The sequence below is a fragment of the Trachypithecus francoisi genome, unplaced genomic scaffold (assembly GCF_009764315.1).
Source record: "Trachypithecus francoisi isolate TF-2019V2 unplaced genomic scaffold, Tfra_2.0 Lachesis_group15, whole genome shotgun sequence".
Classification (NCBI taxonomy): domain Eukaryota; kingdom Metazoa; phylum Chordata; class Mammalia; order Primates; family Cercopithecidae; genus Trachypithecus; species Trachypithecus francoisi.
Window position 1 is genome coordinate 40,626,765 of NW_022681460.1, and position 27,360 is coordinate 40,654,124.

The following is a 27,360-nucleotide window of genomic DNA, read 5'->3' on the forward strand; positions in this document are numbered from 1 at the left end:
TCATTTCCTCTTTTTTCTTTTTTTTTCATTTTATACAGTTTTTTTTCCAAATTACAAAAATAGTGTTTCAATTCAGTGAACGGCTTCACCATAACAAAATCTTTATTATTATTATTATTATTATTATACTTGAAGTTCCAGGGTACATGTGCACAACATGCAGGTTTCTTACATATGTATACATGTGTCATGTTGGTGTGCTGCACCCATTAACTCGTCACATACATTAGGTATATCTCCTAATGCTATCCCTCCCCCTACCCCCTCCCCACAATAGGACCCAGTGTGTGATGTTCCCCTTCCTGTGTCCAAGTGATGTCATTGTTCAATTCCCTCCTATGAGTGAGAACATGCAGTATTTGGTTTTCTGTTCTTGCGATAGTTTGCTGAGAATGATGGTTTCCAGCTGCATCCATGTCCCTACAAAGGACACAAACTCATCCTTTTTTATGGCTGCATAGTATTCCATGGTGTATATGTGCCACATTTTCTTAATCCAGTCTGTCACTGATGGACATTTGGGTTGATTCCAAGTCTTTGCTATTGTGAATAGAGCCGCAATAAACATATGTGTGCATGTGTCTTTATAGCAGCATGACTTATAATTTTTTGGGTATATACCCAGTAATGGGATGGCTGAGTCATATGGTACTTCTAGTTCTAGATCCTTGAGGAATTGCCACACTGTTTTCCACAATGGTTGAACTAGTTTACAGTTCCACCAACAGTGTAAAAGTGTTCCTATTTCTCCACATCCTCTCCAGTGCCTGTTGTTTCCTGACTTTTGAATGATTGCATTCTAACTGGTGTGAGATGGTATCTCATTGTGGTTTTGATTTGCATTTCTCTGATGGCCAGTGATGATGAGCATTTTTTCATGTGTCTGTTGGCTGTATGAATGTCTTCTTTTGAGAAATGTCTGTTCATATCCTTTGCCCACTTTTTGATGGGGTTGTTTGTTTTTTTCTTGTAAATTTGATTGAGTTCTTTGTAGGTTCTGGATATTGGCCCTTTGTCAGATGAGTAGATTGCAAAAATGTTCTCCCATTCTGTAGGTTGCCTGTTCACTCTGATGATAGTTTATTTTGCTATGCAGAAGCTCTTTGGTTTAATTAGATCCCATTTGTCAATTTTGGCTTTTGTTGCCATTGCTTTTGGTGTTTTAGACATGAAGTCCTTGCCCATGCCTATGTCCTGAATGGTATTACTTAGGTTTTCTTCTAGGGTTTTTATGGTATTAGGTCTCACATTTAAGTCTCTAATCCATCTTGAATTCATTTTCGTATAAGGAGTAAGGAAAGGATCCAGTTTCAGCTTTCTACTTATGGCTAGCCAATTTTCCCAGCACCATTTATTAAATAGAGAATCCTTTCCCCATTTCTTATTTTTGTCAGGTTTATCAAAGATCAGATGACTGTAGATGTGTGGTATTATTTCTGAGGGCTCTGTTGTGTTCCATTGGTCTATATCTCTGTTTTGGTACCAGTACCATGCTCTTTTGGTTACTGTAGCCTTGTAGTATAGTTTGAAGTCAGGTAGCGTGATGCCTCCAGCTTTGTTCTTTTGAGTTAGGATTGTCTTGGCAATGCGGGCTCTTTTTTGGTTCCATATGAACTTTAAAGCAGTTTTTTTCCATTTCTGTGAAGAAAGTCATTGGTAGCTTGATGGGGATGGCATTGAATCTGTAAATTACCTTGGGCAGTATGGCCATTTTCACAATATTGATTCTTCCTATCCATGAGCATGGTATGTTCTTCCAATTGTTTGTGTCCTCTTTTATTTTACTGAGCAGTGGTTTGTAGTTCTCCTTGAAGAGGTCCTTTACATCCCTTGTAAGTTGAATTCCTAGGTATTTTATTCTCTTTGAAGCAGTTGTGAATGGAAGTTCATTCATGATTTGGCTGTTTGTCTGTTACTGGTGTATGAGAATGCTTGTGATTTTTGCACATTGATTTTGTTTCCTGAGACTTTGCTGAAGTTGCTTATCAGCTTAAGGAGATTTTGGGCTGAGACGATGGGGTATTCTAAATATACAATCATGTCATCTGCAAACAGGGACAATTTGACTTCTTTTCCTAACTGAATACCCTTGATTTCTTTCTGTTGCCTGATTGCCCTAGCCAGAACTTCCAACACTATGTTGAATAGGAGTGGTGAGAGAGGGCATCCCTGTCTTGTGCCAGTTTTCAAAGGGAATGCTTCCAGTTTTTGCCCATTCAGTATGATATTGGCTGTGGGTTTGTCATAAATAGCTCTTATTATTTTGAGATAGGTTCCATCATTACCGAATTTATTGAGAGTATTTAGCATGAAGGGCTGTTGAATTTTGTCAAAGGCCTTTTCTGCATCTACTGAGATAATCATGTGGTTTTTGTCTTTGGTTCTGTTTATATGCTGGATTACGTTTATTGATTTGCATATGTTGAACCAGCCTTGCATCCCAGGGATGAATCCCACTTGATTATGGTGGATAAGCTTTTTGATGTGCTGCTGGATTCGATTTGCCAGTATTTTACTGAGGATTTTTGCATCAATGTTCATCAGGGATATTGGTCTAAAATTCTCTTTTTTTGTTGTATCTCTGTCAGGCTTTGGTATCAGGATGATGTTGGCCTAATAAAATGAGTTAGGGAGGATTCCCTCTTTTTCTATTGATTGGAATCGTTTCAGAAGGAATGGTACCAACTCCTCCTTGTACCTCTGGTAGAATTTGGCTGTGAATCCGTCTGGTCCTGGACTTTTTTGGTTGGTAGGCTATTAATTATTGCCTCAATATCAGAGCCTGTTTTTGGTCTATTCAGGGATTCAACTTCTTCCTGGTTTAGTCTTGGGAGGGTGTAAGTGTCCAGGAAATTATCCATCTCTTCTAGGTTTTCTAGTTCATTTGCATAGATATGTTTATAGTATTCTCTGATAGTAGTTTGTATTTCTGTGGGGTCGGTGGTGATATCCCCTTTATCATTTTTTATTGCATCTATTTGATTCTTCTTTCTTTTCTTCTTTATTAGTCTTGCTAACGATCTATCAATTTTGTTGATCTTTTCAAAAAAACAGCTCCTGGATTCATTGATTTTTTGGAGGGTTTCTTGTGTCTTTATCTCCTTCAGTTCTGCTCTGATCTTAGTTATTTCTTGCCTTCTGCTAGATTTTGAATGTGTTTGCTCTTGCTTCTCTGGTTCTTTTAATTGTGATGTTAGGGTGTCAGTTTTAGATCTTTCCAGCTTTCTCTTGTGGGCATTTAGTGCTATAAATTTCCCTCTACACACTGCTTTAAATGTGTCCCAGGTATTCTGGTATGTTGCATCTTTGTTCTCATTGGTTTCAAAGAACATCTTTATTTCTGCCTTCATTTTGTTATGTACCCAGTAGTCATTTAGGAGCAGGTTGTTCAGTTTCCATGTAGTTGAGCGGTTTTGATTGAGTTTCTTAGTCATGAGTTCTAGTTTGATTGCACTGTTTTCTGAGAGACGGTTTGTTATAATTTCTGTTCTTTTTACATTTGCCGAGGAGTGCTTTACTTCCAACTATGTGGTCAATTTTGGAAAAAGTGCGATGTGGTGTTGAGAAGAATGTATATTCTGTTGCTTTGAGGTGGAGAGTTTTAAAGATGTCTATTAGTTCTGCTTGGTGCAGAGTTGAGTTCAATTCCTGGATATCCTTGTTAACTTTCTGTCTTGTTGATCTGTCTAATGTTGACAGTGGGGTGTTGACATCTCCCATTATTATTGTATGGGAGTCTAAGTCTCTTTGTAAGTCTCTAAGGACATGCTTTATGAATCTAGGTGCTTCTGTATCGGGTGCATATATATTTAGGATAGTTAGCTTTTCCTGATGAATTGATACCTTTACCATTATGTAATGGCCTTCTTTGTCTCTTTTATCTTTTATGGTTTAAAGTCTGTTTTATCAGAGACTAGGATTGCAACGCCTGCTTTTTGTTTTGTTTTGTTTTCCATTTGCTTGGTAGATCTTCCTCCATCCCTTTATTTTGAGCCTATGTGTGTCTCTGCATGTGAGATGGGTCTTCTGAATACAGCAAACTGATGGGTCTTGACTCTTTATCCAGTTTGCCAGTCTGTGTCTTTTAATTGGACCATTTAGTCCTTTTACATTTAAGGTTATATTGTTATGTGTGAACTTGATCCTGTCATTATGATATTAACTGGTTATTTTGCTCATTAGTTGATGCAGTTTCTTCCTAGCATCGATGGACTTTACATTTCGGCATGTTTTTGCGACGGCTGGTACCTGTTGTTCCTTTCCATGTTTAGTGCTTCCTTCAGGATCTCTTATAGGGCAGGCCTGGTGGTGACAAAATCTGTAAGCATTTGCTTGTCTGTAAAGGATTTTATTTCTCCTTCCCTTATGAAACTTAGTTTGGCTGGGTATGAAATTCTGGGTTGAAAATTCTTTTATTTAAGAATGTTGAATATTGGCCCCTACTCTCTTCTGGCTTGTAGAGTTTCTGCCGAGAGATCTGCTGTTAGTCGGATGGGCTTCCCTTTGTGGGCAGCCTAACCTTTCTTTCTGGCTGCCCTTAACATTTTTTCCTTCATTTCAACTTTGGTGAATCTGACAATTATGTGTCTTTGAGTTGCTCTTCTCGAGGAGTATCTTTGTGGTGTTCTCTGTATTTCCCGAATTTGAATGTTGGCCTGCCTTACTATGTTGGGGAAGTTCTCCTGCATGATATCCTGCACAGTGTTTTCCAACTTAGTTCCATTTTCCCCGTCACTTTCAAGCACACCAATCAGATGTAGATTTGGTCTTTCCACATAATCCCATATTTCTTGGAGGCTTTGTTCATTTCTTTTTACTCTTTTTTCTCTACACTTCTTTTCTCACTTCATTTCATTTATTTGATCTTCAATCGCTGGTACTCTTTCTTTCAGTTGATCGAGTTGGTTACTGAAGCTTGTGCGTTTGTCACGTAGTTCTCATGTTGTGGTTTTCATCTCTATCAGTTCTTTTAAGGACTTCTCTACATTGGTTATTATAGTTAGCCATTTGTCAAATCTTTTTTCAAGGTTTTTAGTTTCTTTGCGCTGGTTACATAGTTCCTTTTTTAGCTCTGAGAAGTTTGATCGACTGAAGCCTTCTTCTCTCAACTCTTCAAAGTCATTCTCGGTCCAGCTTTGTTCTGTTGCTGGCGATGAGCTGCGTTCCTTTGGAGGGGGAGATGCGCTCTGATTTTTTGAATATCCAGCTTTTCTGCACTGCTTTTTCCCCATCTTTGTGATTTTATCTGCCTTTGGTCTTTGATGATGGTGACGTACTGATGGGGTTTTGGTGTGGGGGTCCTTTCTGTTTGTTGGTTTTCCTTCTAACAGTCAGGACCCTCAGCTGCAGGTCTGTTGGAGTTTGCTTGAGGTCCACTCTGGATCCTGTTTGCCTGGGTGTCAGCAACAGAGGCTGCAGAAGATAGAATATTGCTGAACAGCGAGTGTTGGTGTCTGATTCTTGCTCTGGAAGCTTCGTCTCAGGGGTGTACCCAGCCGTGTGAGGTGTGAGGTGTCGGTCTGCACCTAGTGGGGGATGTCACCCAGTTAGGCTACTCAGGGGTCAGGGACCTACTTGAGCAGGCAGTCTGTCCATTCTCAGATCTCAGCCTCCTTGCTGGGAGATCCACTGCTCTCTTCAAAGCTGTCACACAGGGGCATTTACCTCTGCAGAGGTTTCTGCTGCTTTTTGTTTAGCTATGCCCTGTCCCCAGAGGTGGAGTTCTCTTTTTTCTTTATAAAGAACTCTACTTTGATTTGGGACAATTGTGCATCTAGCCATAAAAATATAATTTCCCAGGCTCTTTTACAGCTATGTGTAGCCACCCAGCCAATGAGATGTAAGTGGAAGTCTCTGTAACAGTGTTTGTAGGAAATCTATTGTTTTTCCGATAAACAATGCCAGACTCAGCTGGCAAATGTTTTTGTTCTTTGCCCTCTCCTTTCTTTCTGCTTTGAATGTAGATGTAATGCCTGGAGGTATGGCAGCCAATTTGAGACCATGAAACCACAGCCTAAGATTTGCCAAGTAGGAAAATACAAGGAAGCTGGTTGCCACTCTAAGCTGCCTAATCCAAATGTTATTGGAAAAGTCACCCTCATATTTGTTTAAACTGTTTTGTTACATATAGGCACACACAATTGTAATGATACACAAGCATTTTCTTGATCCTTAAAACAGTTTTTGAGGTAGACGTCATTACTTTCACTGTACAAATAAGAACACTGAGGCACCTGGATTTGAGCTGTTCTCCCAAGTTAATTCTATCAGCAAATGTAGAAGCCAGGATTTGAAAGCAGACAGTGTGACCTAGAACACATAGGCTTAGTTCCCCAGACATCTGTGGAGACCCAGGATGAGGTACGGGTGGGGAGAGATCTTGCCAAGCTTTGTATAAGGAGTGGATTTAGAATTGGATCTTGAAATGAGTAGGATTTTGACATATGGAAATTAAAGAAATGAGGAGGACATTGAAGATGGAGAACAAAGTATTGCCTGAGTGTGGAGACTAGTAGATTACTGGCTTTAGCAAAGGAACCAGAAGGTCATAAAATTGGAGAAAAGTTTTTAACAGCAGGTTGGGGCTACGTGGTAAGGGTTTCCAAATACAAGCCTCAAAAGTTTGAATTCTGTGATTTACAGAGAACTACTGAATTCTAGCCAGTATTGCTCAGATAGAACACTTCAACAGACATATTTATGAACATTTCCCAATATGATCACAACATTTAGAAATTGGAATTCATGTGTTCTATTATCCTTACTTGAACTATGTTTTTCTTTCTTAAAAATAAACTTCAGGTGTCAGATATAGATGTGCAGTGCATGATTCAATTTAGAAAATTCTTTTCCTTTAAATGGGTGCCACCTTGTGGATACAAAGTCCTTAGTGCAGTGGTTTTGAAACTGAAAGAGATTAGTGGCAATTTCTCATAGCTAGATAGATCTTGTGTTTCATGTTCCATCTGTGAGAATTCTGTCATAAAGAACTTTATGCAAAACATTTTATGTGTATTGAATATATGATCATTTAAAAGCTATTTATGCTGTTATATCCAGTTCATTTGATGACTATAAGTTCAAGATTCTGATAATTTGCCATTCTGTAATACTGTACAGGAAAAAAAAATCCCCAAGAAACAAAATATAAAGAAGGGAGAAAATACATTCATTTATTCTCATAAATGATATTAGACTAATTTGCAGTTGTGCAAGCGCTTGTTTTGCTTGCAAAAGCATGTTGTTCATGTGCACACATCATATGTGTGTTTACTAAAGACCTTAGCTGTCTGACTTTAACATGCTCAAATCCTTCAGTCTACTGTACACGTGAACCAAGAAGCAAGTAATTTAAAAATCTGCTTATGCAAGAAATGAAGAAGATAGCTTTGAAGATCTGAAAATACAAAATTTTCTGAAGATGCCGACTCACTTGTTCATAGGCAGTTTTGGAAAAAAAAAGGTCACACTGAGACTTACCATGGCTGTTAAAGACCGTTACTACCAGCGACCAATCCAAGAGGCAAGGTAAAAGGGAGAGGGAAAATAAAGAGAAAAAGAAGACAGAATTGAGAGAATAGACACCTGATGATCCAGGAGGATGAGCTGAAGAAGGAGGGGCAGGGATGCCCTGGGGACTGTGGGGTGTCCCTGCTCCCACTGCTCAGTCCCAGCTCCACCCTCCCAGAGCCCCCATGTGAGGTGTGGGCACTGACTGAGGTAGCCCACATCATCATGCCCTGCACAGAATCTCACCGCAGGTCCCATTTCCCTCCTCTTTCACCAGATTCTGGCCCCATATTCTGCCTGGAGACCAGGAATCCCAGTCTTATTGCAGTTTAGAGGGCCTTCATTGGAGATCATGCAAATTCACCTGTCTGCTACCAACTCTGCTTGTATTGGTGAGCAGAGGACATGTTGGCACAGAGTATTCAAGCGTGCCTCCTACCAGCAGGGTGATTGGACCACCCCATGACTGAATTCTGACATAATTTCTCCTACCAGGTACCCATCCCCTTCTCCTGCATTTGTGGGTTTTACACTATTACTTTGCCACACCATTCTGTGTCACCCTAAATACAGCCACTGGTCAGTTCTTATGCCCGCCAAAATGAGTGTAGAGTGTAGAGTTTCAGCATTTGGAATGGGTATCAGCTGTGGCCTTCTTATTCATATGACCTTGACTGCTACAAGTTGCAGGAGGGATTCCTGGGTCAGTTCCTAATCACATCTCATTACTTGGTGAGGTGAGGCTAGAGATGACCTCCCTGCTAGCGCTGTCCAGCATCCCTCATTCGTGAACAGCCCCTTGTGTTCTGCCACCTGGTGGTCAGGCGGGGAAAGAATCCTCTATACAGATAGTCCTGTGAACAAGAAACATTCATACCCCCACCTAAGTTTGCTCCTGGTTGCATCAAAACCTGTTTGCAAATCTGGAGAAGCCCCAGCTCTACAGGTGAGCTCCACCCAAGCAAGTGAGCATCACTTGGCGGAGGGGGGGGCGGGGCGGGTAGAGGCAATGCCTAGCCTAGTTTGGCTTCTTTTAGGGTTTCCTTTTCCCCCAGTCCCCCTCCCCGCCCCACTCCCCTGCCACTGGATTCTGGACCACTTGGCTTTATGCATCTAGCATTTTCTTCATCTCTTGTTATTAATACATTTTGTCTTGTCCACTGTTTATGCTTCTAGCTGTGATATGCTCCTCCAGACTGATGAGTGACTGGATGTGTCAGGCTACTCACATTAGCTCCTATTCCCACCCTGTGTGCTTTCAGATCTTGGGGAACATCTCTTCCTTCCTGCAGGTGGTCCTTGAGTGACCCTTCTTCCTGTCCGTCCTGGTTTTGAGTGTCAGACTGCATGTTGATGGGTATGTTTCGGAAATACCTAAATATAATGCTTGGCAGAAGTTAAATGCAGCTGTCTTAGTTGTGCACCATAAACCTGTGTGTTTGAGATCCCTTTTTTCTGCAGAGGCTGTTCTTTTGGCCAGTCCTTCGAGGCAGGTGACAGATAAATTCACCACACTGTAAATCATGAGGCGATTGGACCTTTGATTTTATGGCTGGCCAAACACAAATTTCCTGGAAAAATATATTCGAACGGTCAGTCACCAAAGAGCAACAAAGCTGAATTAAAAGTCTCTGGTACAGTGAGGTTTGCAAACACCGGTTCTGTTTCCATAAGTGAGAACAGCTGTCCTGGTAGGGTTTCTTTCTCCAACCCTTTAAGAGCACTTAGAGATTTTTCTCTGCTAAAGCATATTTTAGAAAAACTTATGTTAAAATGAGTGGAAGGAAAAAACTACAAAACAAAAAAATTTTAAAAAGACAAAAACAATCACCATATGGGTTTTTCATGTGCAGGCTTCTGGAAGTCCGCCTGCTGGACGTGTAACACATGCTGTGGAATATTCATCTTGTCTCTCTGTGATCTCTGTCTTTGTGTTTGCTATTAGTGAGCCTTGGAGGTTATCACAAATACCAGTTGTGTGAAATGAGCACAGCTGACAGAATTTAAAGGCTAAAACCAACCTTTCTAATCCTTCTATTCCCCATTCTCCTCCTTAAGCCTTGCCTCTTCTGCAAGACTATATGACATCCTTGCTCCTCTGATGGGAGCTGCAGTAATTTCCTGAATGTCAGTCAAAGCCTCCTTCCTTGAGGAGTTAGAGAAATTCGGGTTTTTCTTTCTGACTAGATGGAAAAGGAGCTATAAAGACTTTTCAGAATAAGATGAGTGTTGGTATTTTTACCACGTGCTTAACTTTTTCCACTTCTTTACTTTGCTAGCTTAGAAATATAGAGTCCTTTTTTTCTTTCTTATAAAATTAGTTAAAATTGATTCTGAATTAAAAATATGTGTAGAGATCAGTTATTACATCAGAATAACTTCATGAATATTGAGCAACAGCTATGTGTGCTGGACATTGTTCTGAGTGCTGGGGATACAAAATAGACTAAGTCCCTGCTCTCCTGAAGCTTATAGTGAGCAGAAGAAAATAAGCAAATAGGCAAAAACATATGTAATGTGAGGTGGTAAGCACTATGGTGAAGAATAAAACAAAGTTATGAGCTAGGGAATGATTGCTGTTCAGGGGTGGGTTACTGTTCTACACAGGATGGTCAGGGAAGGCATCTCAGGTAAGACAATATCTGAAGGATATGAGGGAGTGGCCCAGGCAGAACAAACAACTAGTTGTAAACACCAAGGTGCTCAGCATATTCAAGAACTTTTTAGGTTATAGTGAAGATTTTTTGGATTTTATTTTCATTGAAATGGAAAGTCTTCAGAAAGTTCTGAATAAAAAGAGTGACATGATTTCATTTCTGTTTTTAAAGAACCAGTTTGGTTGATATTACTAAAACAGATAGTGTGAGTGGACAAAGGAGAAAGAGGAGAAAGCAGGGCAACTAGCTAGGAGGTGATTACAGTTAAGTTTAGGAAGAGGAGTTTACTGGACTAAAGCAGTGATGATGGAGTCATGAGCAGTGATCAGATTCTGAAACTATTTTGAAGATAGAACCAACAGGTCTGACTGACGAATTGGATGTAAGGCCTAAGGAAAAGAAGAGTCAAGAATGACCCTGAGGTTTTCAAACCTACCATCCAGTAGAAAGAGAACCTATAGTGATGCAGGAACAAGGGGACAATTGCAGGCAGAAGGGGTTGGGATCAAGCACACAAGTGGACTGTTGGGGAGAGCAAAAGGTACTGATACAGATGTAGGTAGATGGGTTGGTAGATTTGGTGGTAAGAGGTTTTCAAGGATCATGAAGTGAAAATCCAGTGGCAGAGGAGGAGTTGGAGGCTTGAGAAAGGAGTGTGGTGAAGTAGTAGAGTGGAGGGGTGAATTGACTAGTGCCTCCCTGTGCATCACAGTCACTCAGGACACTTGTTAAAACGCTAGTTGCCTCACCCTGAAACTTACTGATTCAGTACATCTGGGAGGCACCCAAGAGTTTGCAGTTTAATAAGTTCCTAGGTGATGCCAATGCTCCTGGTCCAGAGACCAGACTTCGGGAGCCACTGGGCTGGGGAAATGGGTTAGAATGGAGGGCTGGGGCATCACTAAAGGCTTCCTTGCACCTGGCAGTGATTCATGTGAATTTTGTCAACATGGTCGTGTGCCTTTTTTCCAGCCCTGAGCAGCTGCTCAACAGCTGGCAGCAGTAGGTAGATAATTGGACTTAACAAAATGAAGAATTGGTATCACCAGGATACTTAGGAGGCATTACCTCTATGTGATGTCTTTGTATTCTGAAAATACTAATTGAACATCCTTTATTTTAAATAGAAGGGATAAGAGAATCTGAGACTGAGAAAGAGGAAAATGGAAGTTTGCGGATAAAGCTTACTGTTGTAGGACTTAGAAGTAAAATGGAGTAATACCCACCTGTGGTCTCATATGGCAAAGGAGAAACATGCCCCTTTCCTAACATACCTGTTTCTGTGGTCAAGTTACTAAAGAGCAAAATTCTGAAATATACTTTGAAAAACTACAACTCAGTTCTTTTGTATTTTATAAGATTACATCATTGACTGAATTTTAAGAGGGTTATGTTGTTCTTTGAAAATGTTTATACCCTCCTACAAAAAAATAAGTGGTTAACTGCAGAGCTTCACACACAGAAATGATATCAGCACATGCGGTAAAGAGAAAATCGGCTGGTAGAGTAAGGGCCACAGCTCATTAATGAGAACAGGAAGAGAAGAACTGACTTCCATAAAAAGAAACAGTGTTAATTGAAATAGAATATGTAAAGCATAAATTTAAATATACTATGGTATAGCTACATATTAAGCAGCATTATATTTTTAAGTGTAACCGATAGTTTTCTTTTTATTAAAAAACAAAACAGATTTTGCTGGAGCCAGGTGTGATCCAGGATGTGCTAGCAGCGGGCAGTCACCTACAGCTGTTGGAGCTTCTCAATTTATGCTCCCACTATCTCATCCAGGTATGTGAGCTTGCATCCTGCTCATACACCCTTCGTATTCCTTTCCCCGCAGTCATAAGCTGGCCCCCACCAACTGGAGCTGAATGACAGGTAAAGTGGGGGTGGGGTGTGGGCTGTGGTAGCAGAGTTTCTCCAGGACATAAGCTGAGAAGCTCCTAGGAGGGCAGCTGCTGCTCTTGCGTCCAATCACGGAAGCAGGAGTTTTCCTCCACTGTCCTGCCCACCTTAGGTCTCCACGACCCCTGAGCAGCCGATTAACTCAGTGACCACGCACAGGGTTCCCTGCAGGGGCCCGGGGAGATGACGCTGAAAGGAGTCCTAGTCTGAAGCAATATTGTCTGGTTATGGAAATAATCACAAATGTAAGAAAAGTCTAATAGTCATTGACTATTTCAGGGACAGTATCTAGTAAATCACAAAGTCCTATGTAATTAATTACCATGTGAACTTCCCAGGTAGTAAATGCTAGAGAAGGGAAGAGTGATGTTCATATTCCTGCCCTGATTTGCTGGTCAGGAAAGGCCCCATGAGAACGAGGGAGCGAAAACTCCCCAACACCAAGCACTGACTGTGTGTTCACAGTTGTTTCCCATTCAGTCCTCACAATAACTTTGCCCGTTTTTATAGATTTAAAAAATCAGAGACTTAAAATGTATCCAACTTGCCTGAGGCAATATGGCTGGTAGGACTTTCTGATTCCAAGACCATTTCTTGGTTGGATGAAAACTCCTTGTTAGATAGGAGTCTATGGGGCATCGTAGGCAAACAGTATGGCTATGAGTCTCTTGGGTAAAGAGTGTAACTAACTAATTTCCAATTTTAGGATCCTCCCATTTCCCCCACTGGTGTTACCTTCACTTGCATTTATTATAGCATTAAAAAAATAATTTGAAGAAATAATAAATTCATCACACAATTTAATGCCACTATCTTTGTGCATATGACATGATATGAGTGAGCAGAAAAGTTTTGTTTTCCTGCCCAATTACTTTATTTTCCTTTTAAATCATTTTCTCTAATTTTAAATATATACTTTTATCACTGACTTCCATTACCTCTTAAGTAGTTTACAAAGCTCTCTCTCGTCTAGCATCTTATTTAATCTTCCCAGCAACCCTGGAAAATAGGAACCAGCACTTCCCAGGGAGACAGTGTGAGGAAGGTCAGCCATGTTCACCTGAGGAAAATTCAAATACAGTATATGGAATTCTTATGATTATTTCAGCACATTTAATCTAACAGTAAATGGTTAATTTTTTTTTTTTTTTTACCTTATTTTCCTTTCTTTTCCTCTCAGTATTGTTAGGTGGTATGGGAAAGCTATTTGTAATCCCTTTCTGCCTGTAGCAAATGGGAATCATGTAGAAAGGTTATAAGACTTCAAAAGTGTGTGTTTGACTTGTGAAATTGAAATTACTTTTATTTGACATTTCTACATCAAATATTGCAACTTGGGCTTTACGCATCATCACCTGATTCCCTTTCCCCATGGCAGACAGTAATCAGTGATGCATGTTGACACAGTTTGGTTATAGCATTAGTTATCATGGTGCACATTATAAACGCTGTGTATATGCAGGGGTGTGTGGGTATACCTAAGTCTACACTTTTCTGTAAGTGAGAATTCCAGATGAACATTAAAGGTTCATGGGTGTTTCCCCCTTTCCCATCAGATAGGTGATTTGTTGAGATACTAAGTGACTTGTATACTTTGGAATTTAACTTCTGCATTTCATTATTGCGCTGAGGTAAAAGTATAGCATGCCTACATGCTTGTGGACAGTTATTATTCAGGCTTCTTGAATAGTGGTTGAAATTTTCACTGTCTTTTCACAAATGTTTTCATTTTGTCATGTAACTTTACTTCTACTTTTTACCTGTGATTATTGCAAGATGTCAAACTTGTAGAAGGAAACTTTGACTACATGAGTACCAAAATCATGTCGATGTAGAAACCTTCCTTATTTTAGCCTTTTAAAAAAATATACCCTTCTTCTCTCTTAGGATTATAAAAATCACAGACTGGGTCAATTCAATCTACTTTTATATTTTGATATAGTCTCATGGCTATATCTGTTTGCTATTTTTTGGTAATATTGTTCAACTGATCTTTAATTTAATGTGGGACTATTTCATTGAGTATATAAAAATAATGTTTTCTTAATGTGAAAAGTTCCCAGTGCTTAAAATGTACCCAGGAATTGTGCTCCTTCAGTCGATGCTGATATATTCTCCATCTTTGCGTGATACTTTGTCAACTAGGAGTTTTTGAAACCACTCTCTTCACTCAGATGTCTGGTGTTGTTTTGTTGTTCTCAAACTGCCATTCTTTCTTTGATTTCTCTGCCAGAGGAGTGAAGGGCAGACCAGCTCAAATACCATTGCCCTCCAGTGCTCATTTCAAAGCATCTCCAAGGGGAACCGGTGGAAGCTCCCTGAGCCTCACCATCTTCCTGCAGTTCCTCTGAACATGTAAATGGTGCTGCTGCCCTCCTGAAAAGGAAAGGAATACTTGGCACTGTGTGGGCTCCTTTCTCTTGAATTTCCTCTGGCAGGCTGCTGAGAGAAGGAACCCCAAATTGCAGGGGCAGTGCTCCTCTGTGTCAGTGGGGACAGCTATTGAATTAGCTGTCTAATTAGCCTTCTCAGAGGTTCTCAAAGCATGTGTGTGGGAAAAAGGAAAGCTGGGCAATGAACTTGATGCTAATTGATGGGGAGGTGGAGTGTCTTGCCTTTCTTTAGGCTCCCACTAATCTAGTCTATAGGTTATAGTAGCCTCCTGAGCAGTCTGCTTGTTTCTAGCCTCAATCTGTGGTAACCCATGGTCCCCAGAGCATCACTATCTTTTCCCAAGAAAGGGAACCACATATATTGAGGGCCTATCCATGCTGAGTGTTTTGCAGGGACTCCCATTTCCACTGTTAAGTCACCCCTTAACACTGGTGGGTTGTTTTCTTTTTACAGATGGAGAAACTTAAATTCAGAACTAGGATGTTGATCTGGCTTGAAAACTTTCATTAGCTACCCTGATCATCATTCAAGTACGTTATTTCTCCCACAAAAGTCTTTAGCCTCATCTTCAAGGCCCGGCCTGTTCCTCCCTGGCCTCATCTCCAGCCATAGTGCCTTTCCTAGCCTGTTTTGTTCTGGGCCCTAAGGCAGAGTTTTCATGTTGGGACTTGCCATTAGGGGAGAAGATTCATTGGTAGAGATCCTCAATGGCAGGCAGAGTCTCTCAGTCCCCTTTAGATTGTACCAAGGGGTAGGAGTGGAGGAAAACTTCATACAGACACACACACACACACACCCCATTGCCTCTGCTGATGCACAATGCCATAAGATCAGGAATATCGGCAACTGAATTTTGTGTTACATCCCCTGCAAGTGATGCATCAGAAGCTTTGATGAAGATGTCTCACCTTTCCCAAGTATATTCTATTGTCTTATTAACAATCATTCTTTATGTTTACCAAGTATCATTGTCTTTTTAATAATATGCAATTTAAATGTATTGATAAACAGAACCATCATGTAGACTTTTCAAATAAAACCACCAAAGTACTGAATACGCAACTCCCTTTTTGATAGGAATATAGGTCTAATATCTATTGCTAGACAGCAGGTGGCAGTGTGAATCCACCAGAATTCAGTAGTTAATTTAAAGCAAAAATCAGAAAAAAAATGAAAAGAAAAATTATTTATTTTGCTACATATTAGTCTTCTGACCTAATCAGTAAAAAAGTCATTATTCACACCACACTGGGCAATATGCATTGTAATTTTTAACAAATAATAGGAAACTGTTAATGTGTTCACAGGAAATACAGTTTTGTCTTGGGCTGCTGTGGTCATTTATCAGCACACTTTGTGAAATCACTCATTTGTTCTAATTTGAATGTAAATGACTCTAAGGTTTTACAAATAAGGTGACAGACTCACATAAATGTAATTGCAGGGTTCATCTCCCTCTTTTTATATATCACTCATTAGGTTATGAATTAAATACATCGTATTAAACCAGGGGCATGTCCAATGATGATATTGTAATGGCAAATTACTCTATGCTATTAGAGGTGTTGTATTTTTTATTCATGGACATTAATTTGTCATTAAGCGGCATTAGTTTAGCACTTTTATGTGAAAGACGTGACCTGCAAGAGGAGGCGTGCTGCTGGGATGTGAGAGGCTGGGATGCAAAGGCTATAGGTAGAGCATTTTATCATTGTAAGGGAAACAGAGGGGGGAACAGTTGTATTTGTTTTGTTTTCTGTTTTTACAGCATGAAAGATCATTTCCCCAGATTGAAGGCGTTGTTCTGTTTACAGTGTGTACATGTGGATCATCTAGTAAAGAAAAGCCCAAATTCTTACTATTCTTTAGTCAGAAGCCAAGGAGGAACATAAGAGGAACAGGAGGGAGAAAGGGTCCTGCCCTAAATCTCCTTCTCTGTGACTGATGTTTACTCAGCATCCCTTGTCTTCATTAAATGTTACACTAAGTGGGCTATGGTGAGAAGTAGTTCTTTTCTCTCTTCAGTTAAGGTACAAAGGTTTAAAAAATGCTGTTCTCTCACGGAGGAGTTAAGGAGAATTTTGGGTGATTTTCTTCCTTTTTTTTTTGTACCAATGGTGATTTCAATAAGAAACTATTTTTCCGCTTTCATTCTGAGAAGCACTAGATTCTTGAAATAGCTACACCAGGGCTGAAGGCATCGGAGTGCTGTTTATGCATCATTCTGAACATGGTTTAATGTGGTTTGGAAAATGTCTCACCACCTCCAGTTACACTGTGGGGCTTTCGAGCAGAGGGATCACACCTTACACTGATTTTATGCCTTATCCCCTCCTTGCCTTCACATTGTGGAAGTTCATTATGTACTGAGGGATTGAAAGGTGCCTCCATTCAGTAATTTTTCTCTGCTTTTTAAATATCAAAATTCATGTTATAGTAGGAAAAATATACTACCAGTCTTTCATTAGTTTTGCCCACTGAATACATTTTTTTGTTAAAAATCTTTCTTTGGGGATTAAATTTGACCCTGAGGAGCTTACATATTTTACAGTATTATAATAGACTATCATTTTTAACTAAGTAATACAATGGCTTATAGGAGGTTATCTCTTCTAAACAATGTATTATTATAATTTTAATTATTAAATTAAGAGTATCACCTAAATACATAATATATAATGGGTGTTCTGAAGACAATAACTTCTCCTCAAGATTGAAGAGAAGTTATAACTCATGTCCATTTTTCTGTAACACTGAACCATTTTTTCCCACATTAGAGAAGACAAATGATTGTACCAACATATATATTTAATATACTCATAATCAAATGCACTGAGTGCTGTTCCATAGTTCACTAGAGCTGAGACTTTTGTGTTTGGAGAAAGTTAAAGTACAGAGTTTGGAAAGCATATTACAAGTGGTTTAATCTTTTGGATTATTTTTAATCAGCAAAAATGATCAAAAAGGGTGGAAATGTATCAGACCTATTAAATCATGGCCAACTAGTAATTATTTGTTCTAATCAAGAGTATTTGCTGTCTGGCATGGGTAATGCAGAATATCATATTTGCCAAATAACATTCCTATTTGGCTCTGAAATGCATCATAAGATCTGCAGTAGCCATTTTAGGGTCCCCATTAATTTTTTTCATATGCTATTATGTTGGCTTTTATTCCCTAAGCCCACACTAAAGGATGTCAGGAAGCGACAGCCCAGAGGCACACTGGCAGGCCAGGCAAGTCATTTCAGCATTTTAATCTGTTATGTGGATAATGTAGGATTGACTGCATCTTCTTTGTTTGTGAGGTTTTTAAAGAGGAGAAAGATTCTCCTGAATATCTCTTGCAAGAATTCACTAATAATATTAGTCATTTCAAACCTAAGCTAACTGTTGTCAGCTGGATGATTTTAAAATCACTTTCAGTATGCATTTTTCTTTTTAAAAATAAAGTGTTTCCAGTATTTTATTCATGCTAGAGTTCAGAATCAATAATCAAAACAAACAAACCTCAATTTCACTGAATTCCATTATTAATACTTGGAAATTGGTGGGGGTTGTGTAAAAGAAGATCTGTGTTTCATTTGAGATATTTATTCTCCCAACCACCCATCTGTAAATATTTCTAGTCATGGGGAAATGTCTCTCCTCTTCCCTGAAGCTAAACTACCTTTCTGCTCCTTATTCCATCAGTTACTCCCTGTGTTTCCTGTGGTTTTGATTTCTCCTACTTTACTGGCACTTTTCTTTCAGTTTATAAATAGGATCAATAAGACGGGAGACACTCTTCTTCATCTCTCATTACCGCAGCTGCTCCTTGACCTCACTCCCCAACCGTACCCAGTGTCGGCATTCCTTACCTCCTGTTCATTCTTCAGGCCCATTGAACTCAGTCTTCTGCCTTCATTACTCCTCAAAAGTTCTTCCAACAAAGGTCACCAAAGCCTCCTTGTTGTCTGATGCAGCAGGCCTTTGTGGTATCCTAAAGTGACTCCTCTACAGCATTTAGACATTGGGAGCTGCATTCTTTCCTGCGCCTCTCTTTCTCGGGGCTCTCTTCTATTCTCCTCCTACTCACTTTCAGTACCTTTACAAGTGTTCTTCCATTAGCTCCTTGACTGTCCCTCAAAGCATGGGAGCTTTGCTTGGGCACCCTTCCCTTCTGCTCACTATCAGTGTCTTTCATGTATCTGTGGAGGGTTACTGACTCCAGCCCTCTCTCCTGAGTTCCAGCCCTGTATGTTCAGCCAGCATTTCACTTGGTATCCCACATGCCTCCCAAATTCACCTTTGCCCAGTCTCACACATCTGCTCCTCCTCCTCCCTGTCTTTGTTAAGGGACCATCATCTTTTTAGTCACTCAAGCCTTGGCATAATCTTACACTCTACCCAGTCCTCATGAATTCCACTAAATAGTGTTGGTTTAGCCGTTTAAGTCATTCTCAAATATGCTACCTTCTCTTTCTCCTCATTGTCATTGACATCATTCGGGTCGGGACTATTTTTCCTCGACTGCCCTGCAATAACTCAACTGGGCTCCCTGCCTGTAGTCTAATGCTAATCAATACTGTACAATCTAAGTTATTTGTCTGGTCCACAAAATAATTTCTTACCCTAAAATCCAAGCTAGCTTTCCATCTTTTAATTGCAGAACCATGGCCTTTCTCTTTCTTGTCCCTATAATGTACCCTATTCTGACTGTACCCCATGGACAGCTTGTCTTAGCTCCAAGCCAGCTGCATAGTCTACACTTTCGCTTGGGTATTTCTCAGGCACGTGACCTTTCTGAGTGTGAACCCAAACCAGAAAACCAGGAGTCATCCTAGAATCACCCATCTCCTTGAGCCCCACATACACTGACAGAGACCTTTCAGCCCCACCAACTTAACTTGTTAAATCTCTCTCATTGTCTCTCTTTCCACTACTACTGTCTTAATTCAGATCCACATTACTTATTTTCTGGACTAAAGAAACTTCTTGCTAACTGATGAACCTGCTTTCCCTCTTGCCCCATTCCAGTACCTCCTCCAAAATTCTGTTTGATAGATTTTGAAAAGTTTTTTTAATCCATGAAAAATTCTGTTTGATTGATTTTTTTAAAAAATCACAAGCTGATCATGTCACATTCTTGCTTAAAATTATTCATTATGATGAATGTGGTTCACATAGTCTTCAGGATCAGGTTCACTCCTTTTAATTTGGGACACAGGGCCTGTCCTTATTATGAAACATGCTATCTCTTTAGCTTTTTTTTTTTAAACAATTTACTACCCATGTGCAATGCCTGTTCCATAGTCATTATGAACTTTGTGCATTTTCCTGTACCTAAACCTCTTCATACAAAGCCTCCTTTTCTGTGGATTATTTTTCCCTCACTTTGTTACCTTCTGAATTCCTATTTAACTTTCAAGTACTTGACTCACATTGTCTCCTCTTCCAGAGTTGCTTGATCAATCCACCCAGTTGGAATTATATTTTCCTGTTCTTCTTTAATTATGGGCAATCTTCTGGGAGACGGATCACACCATATTGTTTGTGTCAATTTACTTATCTGTCTCCCCAAGACATAGGTTTATGTCCCAAAGTTGTGTGACGTTGGACAAGTTACTTAACCTCTTTGTCCCCCAACTCCTCATCTGTGAAACACAGATATGATATCCTATATACAGTCTACCTTTTAGGGATGTTGAAGGATTCAATGAGACTATGCATGCAAAGTATCTCACAAACACACTGTCCTACATCGGTGAGTGCTCTATAAACCAGAGCCGATATAATATGGTGCTTCACTTGTGAATTCCTCTATTAATTCCACAGTTATCCTCCTACCCAACCCCTCACCCCTGTCTTCCCTCATTTCTGGAAATGTCAGCAACTTTGCTGCCTACTTCACATTGACAACCTATTGGACAAATCTGTTTCTGAAATTTTGGGGAATAATCACCATTCTGTAAAAGATATTCTTCCTCTTAGCCACTTCTCTTTGATTTTGCTGAAATGCATACATTGTTTTTCAGAAGTCACAGATAATTAAATGAGCCATCACTTTCTCTCTGCCTCTGAAATTTGAAAACATCATACTGAAATTGTACTTTAATAAATAATAAAATAATGCTTGCACAAAAGCAACACAATACATGGTATTGACACTTTGTAGACAGAAAATTTTGTTTTATTGTTCCCCCTGCCCTTTCTATAATTAAAACATCTTTCTCCATCCTGGCATACAGAATCCAAGAAACAATTGGAAAAGTCTTTCATCTCTAGTTCTAGTGCATGGTAGGTACTTAGAAACACATATTGTCTGATTGAATTCCTTTGCATGTACTATAAGAGCTCCCGGTGATAGAAACTTTGATAATAAAGTTGCATGATATCCTATGCTTCCTGACTAGGGGACATAAAAGCTGTGTATTTATGTAAATTTTTTTTAAAAATCTAAATTATTCCTTACTGGGAGAATGCTATCCGTGTGTCTCACTTCCCTCCATCTGTCTTTCTTTCCTCTGGCTTTAAGGGGTGGAGACTTCTCCTCCACCGTCTCCACCCCTTTCTCACTGTCTATCCACCAGTATCTTTTAGAACAGGCTACCAACCTTTATCCTCCTGCACATCAAGGGGCATGTGCTACAAGCCCTAGGAAGTGGCTGCTTATCTGTGTCATAGGCTTGGCTCCAGATACCCTGGCCTCAGTCCCACACATTCAGTATAATGTTTGCCTACTTCAGAGGCACAGTTGAAGGGCTTGGGTCACACAATTTGTTTGCTGCAAGAGTATATTTATGCAAGACAGAGTCATTCCTGTCTTCACTGAAATGCATACTCCAGAGTAACGATTCCTAAACTTGATTATGCAAGGAATCATCTGTATAGATGGCTAAAGCAGACTGCTTGGGCCCCACTCCAGAGTTCCTGATTCAGGAAGTCTGGGAGGGGCCTGAGAACCTGTATTCTAACAAGTTTTGAGGGATGCTGATGTCTGAACCAGGGAGCACAGTTTGAGAACTCCCACTCTAGATTCTCTTGCCACATTGCTTTTTATTAAGTACCTGACTGTTAAATCACCGATATTCAGATTTTGAAAGTGTATTTGTCACATTTAGATAAATTTGAATTGCTCCTAGTAACATAAAGATATTGATGCTATGTATGCTTCATAGAATCCAAAAGATAAAAGTGAAAATAATGCAAATCTGAAACAAACAAACAAAAAACCTTCCAGGTCTCACTCTTATTCATAATAATGATTAAGACAGTCTGTAGGTAAGTGAGGGATTTAAAAAAAACTACTTTATTAAGTTATGATTGACATACTGAGGGATGATTTAAAGTCTGCAGTACTGGGCTAATTTTCAGCAGTCTGACTTTGTATACTAGAGCAAGTAGGGAAACATATCATAATGACTTCTATACTATTCTTTTGAACATTTTTGAACTGATTTTGCCTATCCTGGTTCAAAAAGTATAGTTATTGAAATTTTAGGTTTAAAACCCTAGTTGCTCAGATAAACTATTTTCAATCAAAAGAAAAATATATATATTAACTTCCCATATATTCTGTATTCATTGGCAATCTCCGTATGTTCTGAGTCAGGTTTAGTGAACTTTGAAACAGCATTTTGCAGCACATAGTTTTGTGGCCAGAATTATTAGTTATTGTTGATGGCTATGTTTCACTTCCTCCCTACTAGATTTCCAGCTTACTAGAGAATTTCCCAAGGAACAATATAAAATTATTCATGAGCCTTGGGTATTATGCAAACAATTGATTATGAAAATGTACTAGTAATCTAATTGTAGAATTCCTCTGTTATACAGCACAAATATATTTAAATAGGTCTTGCAAGACTCCAAAAATTAGAGCTTGCTGGAGTTTTCCTTGTACTTTTGAATTGCTGCTAATACTTTGTTTTCATTTAATCAAACTGTATCATATACATATTCATATCAATATATGAATAGATCGTTACATACAGTTGTCCATACATATTTACATATTTATGTACAAAATATACCTATATCTCTCTATATGTTTATGCATATAAAAATATCTGAGTTTGATTGTTTTATCATATTACAAGTTATCTGGCCTGCATTATCAGTGAATTGCTCATTTTTTCTTCTATAACAATTAGACAGGCTTTATCCTATCAACTCTATGACAGTGTTGAGAAAATTCATAGAGCCCTTCACACGCACAATAAACATGATAACTTTTTTCCTATATAACTGATCCCAAGGCTATTAAAAGGTTTGGATTTTGTTTATTTATTGGTTTGTTTCAACCTGTTCCAAAGGCCAGACCTTCACCGCACATCTACACCAGCCCCCTTTATGTTGCTTTCTCTACTCCTGGAGTACCAGCCTTTCCTGCAGCACCAGGTTAGGTAGTCACATAATATCTTGATTTATAACTAGGTTGTAATCAAAATAGGAAACAGGTGGAATCACAACAGGGTATGGTGCCTTGGATATTAATGGCTTGGCTCAGCAGTGGAATTTCTAAAGCTGTGTATACTTTTTTGTCTTAAATATGCATTCATTAAAAGCTTTTATACCCAACAGAATAAAGTAAATATTTTTTGATCTCCATAGTGTGCTCCCAGACTGTAGATTTGCACAGCAGGGTCTTGATAATCTGAATAAATTGTATTTCCCCAAGGAGTTTATCTTTCAAATAAGGTCATAAAGAAATGCAGCTCCCCCATCCATAGATTTCTCCATGTGCCTTTTCTGCTATGAGTAATATAGAGTTGGGGAACCAGAGTATATTGTAGTAATACATACTTGCTTATGGTCCAGTATAATGTCTCTATCTGTTTTCCCTACTTATCTCTGGCAAAGTATTTTTTAAGTACAAAAGAAGTGAATAATTTTATGTGGCAGCCATGGTTTTTGCTGACACTCAGAAAAACAATGTCCATATTAGACATTCAGTGTTTTCTTCCCTTTACCCGCTCAGTGAGTATGGACTGTGCAAAGCTGTAGTTTGAGTACTGTAAACAGCATTTGTAAAAAGGAATAATGATAACTACCGTATGTTGAGCATCTACTATGTAGAAGGTACTTCATCTGCACTTTTGAGAATCCTTATCACAGATCTGGAATGCAGTATCACTTTTCCCAATTTTTAGATGAGAAAATTAGACTTGAAAAGATTAACCACTGACTGAAGCCATCCAGGTAGGTCAGCTCCAAATCATGTGTTTTTCCTACAACTCTAAACTAAAGACACCACCAGGGACTTGTTCCCACAGCTTATCACCCAGTGGAGGAGACAGGGAAACTATGAAATTAGGAACCTAAGTAAATATGCACAATTAGGTGTACTTATAATATTTCTAAATCATGAAGAGTAAGATGGCAACACACTTCATGGTGCATACATGTGCTAAAAGTAGCACACGGTTCTGAAAAGTTCAGGCAATAGCTTTTTCCCATCTTTTTAGGTTGCCATATTTATCTCTAGTGCAGCTAACATTTCTAGGCACATACCTTTATTTATTTAAATATTAAATATATGCATTAATATTTAATAAATTATTTACATTGTAAAATATTTAAATATTTTTAGGGGAGCAGGAAAATCTATGTGTTTACCATGAACTAAGAAATAAAAGCAATACAAGTTGAAATTTTAAAGATGTAGTATTTTTTCTTGCCTACCCACTGTATATCAATCAAAACTTGCTAGGTAGCCACTTTCTGAAGACAGAGAGGAAGATCTAAAGAACTAAAGATACTATCTGCACCTTTATGCACGGCTGGGGAGAGAAGAGTCAAACAAATGATACAAATAGCAAGTGTAATTAAAAGTCAGAGGAGGGAAAGTCCTCCAAGTTGAAGTGGCCTGCCTTTCCCTAGAGATGGAATCTGATCTGGGTTGTTCCATAGAGGGGAAGGGCATTTATATTACAGAACTTCCCCTTTCTCCAAGCTTTTTAAAGTCTACTGAAGCAAACGATGTCTTCAAATCCTTCACAAATAATAATCATTTGTGACAAAAGAGTCTCAAAGTTCTGCTTATAGTCTAAAGGAAAATTAATGAGAATTCATTTGATTATATCTGATTTTTTTTTTTTTTTGGCGGTTTGCACATTTATCTTTTTCTGATCATCACTAAAAACCAAGAGAAGTAGGCTTCTTTTTCAACATTCTGGGGAAAGGCGGAAAAATCTAACATATAGAAAACAAGGAGACCCCAGCAAGATTCACTGTGGAAGTCAGGCCTCATGTATCTGGTACCACAAGTGGGCATTCCATTATATTGCCCAGTTGTATGAAAAACCCGACACCTAGTTAGCATCACAAGGGAATTTCTGAAGCTCAGATCAAGTACTTAACACTTTTCTCAGTTAACTGTGGGAGAGCTGTTTATTTTTCCCAACTGTTAAGTTATATCTATAACCAAGCTATTATTTCCTCTCTCCATGTAAAGTCATAGATGTGCCTCACAACTGTTTGCTTTTTTTCATTCTTGATCCAACAAATACTTCTCTGTTGCAATCTATGAGAAAGACATTATGATTGGCATTGTGCAGAATACAAAAAGCATGTGATGCAAAACCTACTTTTTACTAGTTTACTAGGTACATTTTTAATAGTTTGAAGATAAGCTACATGCATGAATAGCTTAGTGACAAGCTTATTGTGTATGTGATAGGAGACTTGAAGTGGGAGGCATTAGAATTCATTCAGTGATAAAGAGCCTTATACATACCGTATCCTACTTGCTACTTGGTCCTTAAAAGCAGCTGATAAAATTTTTAAATTTCACTTTGACTTAACATTGTTAAAAATCAAACCATACTGATTTTTATGTAGAGTGGTTTCTCAGGCTATTTGGAATAGATTTGGGAGTGGTTGTAAAAAGAGAATTTCTTGACTTACATAGCCAAGGATGGCCTTTCATTTAGAGGAATTTTTAAATTGTAATATGAAATCAACATTGTGTGTAAGAACTTCACGTATGCTGCTACATCATGGGCATAGAAACCACTATGTCTCCTGCCTATCTTTAGCTGTAGTAAAGTATCAACATGGGATAATTTAGGTGACATTTCGAAGGAGACTTGTCTGAGTGAAGTGTATCAATAACTGGAAATGAAAGATTATAATTACATTGATGAAACAAAGCATTGTTAAAATAGCCACATCTGTTGAGTGTTATTACCCAGAAAAATCTGTAATCCTGTTCAATTTGGACATCTTAGAGGAGGAAAACTTGGGAAATCAAAATGACATTACTCTTGTTTTAACCTTGAGAGGAGTTTATTATTATCTTTAATCCAAGTCGTAGTTTTCTATACTGACAGTACATGATGCTTATTTTTCTTTCACAAGTCAGTGGCATTCTCAGAACTAGATGAGACAACAAGAGAAATAGGTGTTTTTAAGGCTTTGTTTTGAAGGGTGCCTCATCTAGTTCTAAGAATGTCAGAACACCTGTTTTTAAGATGACTGCATCCACTGTAGACTATCTCCATTATCTCCCCCACAAACAGATATCATATAATTATGTATAATGTGTATAATTTCTGTGCCAGAGGCATGATTAAACTGCAGTGTGGATGGGCAAGGGGTTATTGACGAGCCAGGGAGCCACGGCGGTAGCCAAAACTAAGACTACGTTTCAGAAATTCAGATGATTGAGTCTCAGCTTGTATCATCATTGGCACACAAGACACAGCTCTTGAGCATGAGATCCCTAAGCTAGGCTGTGGGTTGTGTGTGGTAAATACGCCGACTCTAGGTATAAGGCTACATGTTTTTCTCTCATTGAAGAAGATATAGTAGAATACAAGTGAGTCTGGGTGGCATTATTTCAGAGATAGGCTTAAATCTACTCTAAATTATAAACAAAGTACTTCTTGTATGAACTTTGGTCATTTATTAGTAGTACCTGCCTAATTGAGATATTGAGAGACACCACAAAGGTGATGGCCACTCTGCTGTAGATAAGACCCACCAGGGGACATCAGTGAGGCCAAGACTAGTTGTTCTCTTGCTGCCTTCACTGGTTTGGGAAGGGTGGGCTGCAAGGCCACAGGGTCAACACTGTCCTCAGACTGCCCTCCTTCCTCCCACTCATGTCCTAACTGCTTGATAATTGCCTTGCAAATGTAATTACACTTGAATATAAACCAAAATAAAACAATATTTGCCTTTCCCATATTTTTACTCCTACCATATTTGGTAGTTAATCTCGGGAATAACCATTGAAGGAATCAATTAGGGGAAAAGGCCACACAGAAAGACTGAATTTGGGGAATATATAATGTTTAAAAATTATTGAACTTGAAAAACTGGTGTTTATTCCATAGCTAGTGTGGTATTGGGGACACATTTTATGGCTCTTCTTCTGTGATTTAACTTGTCATTCACACTATGAGAAACAAATAGAAGGAAAAAGAGAAGCCAAATAGCCCTAAACCAAAGGAAAATAAATACTATTTAAAAATATTCCCCAAAGAACAACAATGTATGCACCATAATTCTGAATAGAAACTAAATTTCAAGTGAGAAGCAGTGTGACAGAAATGAAACCTTTTTAGAAAAAAAAGAGAAAGATTTTCTTTGACTCAAGAGAGTTACTTGTTGCTGAGCTGTAATTTCCATTCAAAACCACTGCCGCTACCTGGGTACTCGCGTTTTTAAGTCACAGAATGTAGGAGAACTGAAACAATCTCGTAATTAGGAAAAAGTATCATTTGAAAAGATATTAAAATCTTTTGATCTAAGTAGCCAATTGATAGAGGAAATAATTCTCTGTTGGACTGAAAAAGAAATTTGGGGTGGATTGATTTTTTTGTCACAGAAGAATGATTATATTGTACTTGTTCAGTAACACTTTCAACTCTAGTCATTATTACCAATTTTCCCACACAGAAAAC

General features: G+C 38.8%; 1 protein-coding gene across 3 annotated transcripts in view; it reads left to right on the forward strand.

Annotated features, from left to right (window-relative positions):
* The window catches only part of KLHL32 (kelch like family member 32), a 223,090-nt gene that overhangs the window by 134,774 nt on the left and 60,956 nt on the right, over positions 1-27,360 (forward strand). For all 3 annotated transcript variants that reach the window (XM_033234659.1, XM_033234662.1, XM_033234660.1), the window contains one exon: positions 11,859-11,957. In XM_033234659.1, the coding sequence (XP_033090550.1) occupies positions 11,859-11,957 (99 nt within the window). The remainder of the gene's footprint in view (positions 1-11,858; positions 11,958-27,360) is intronic.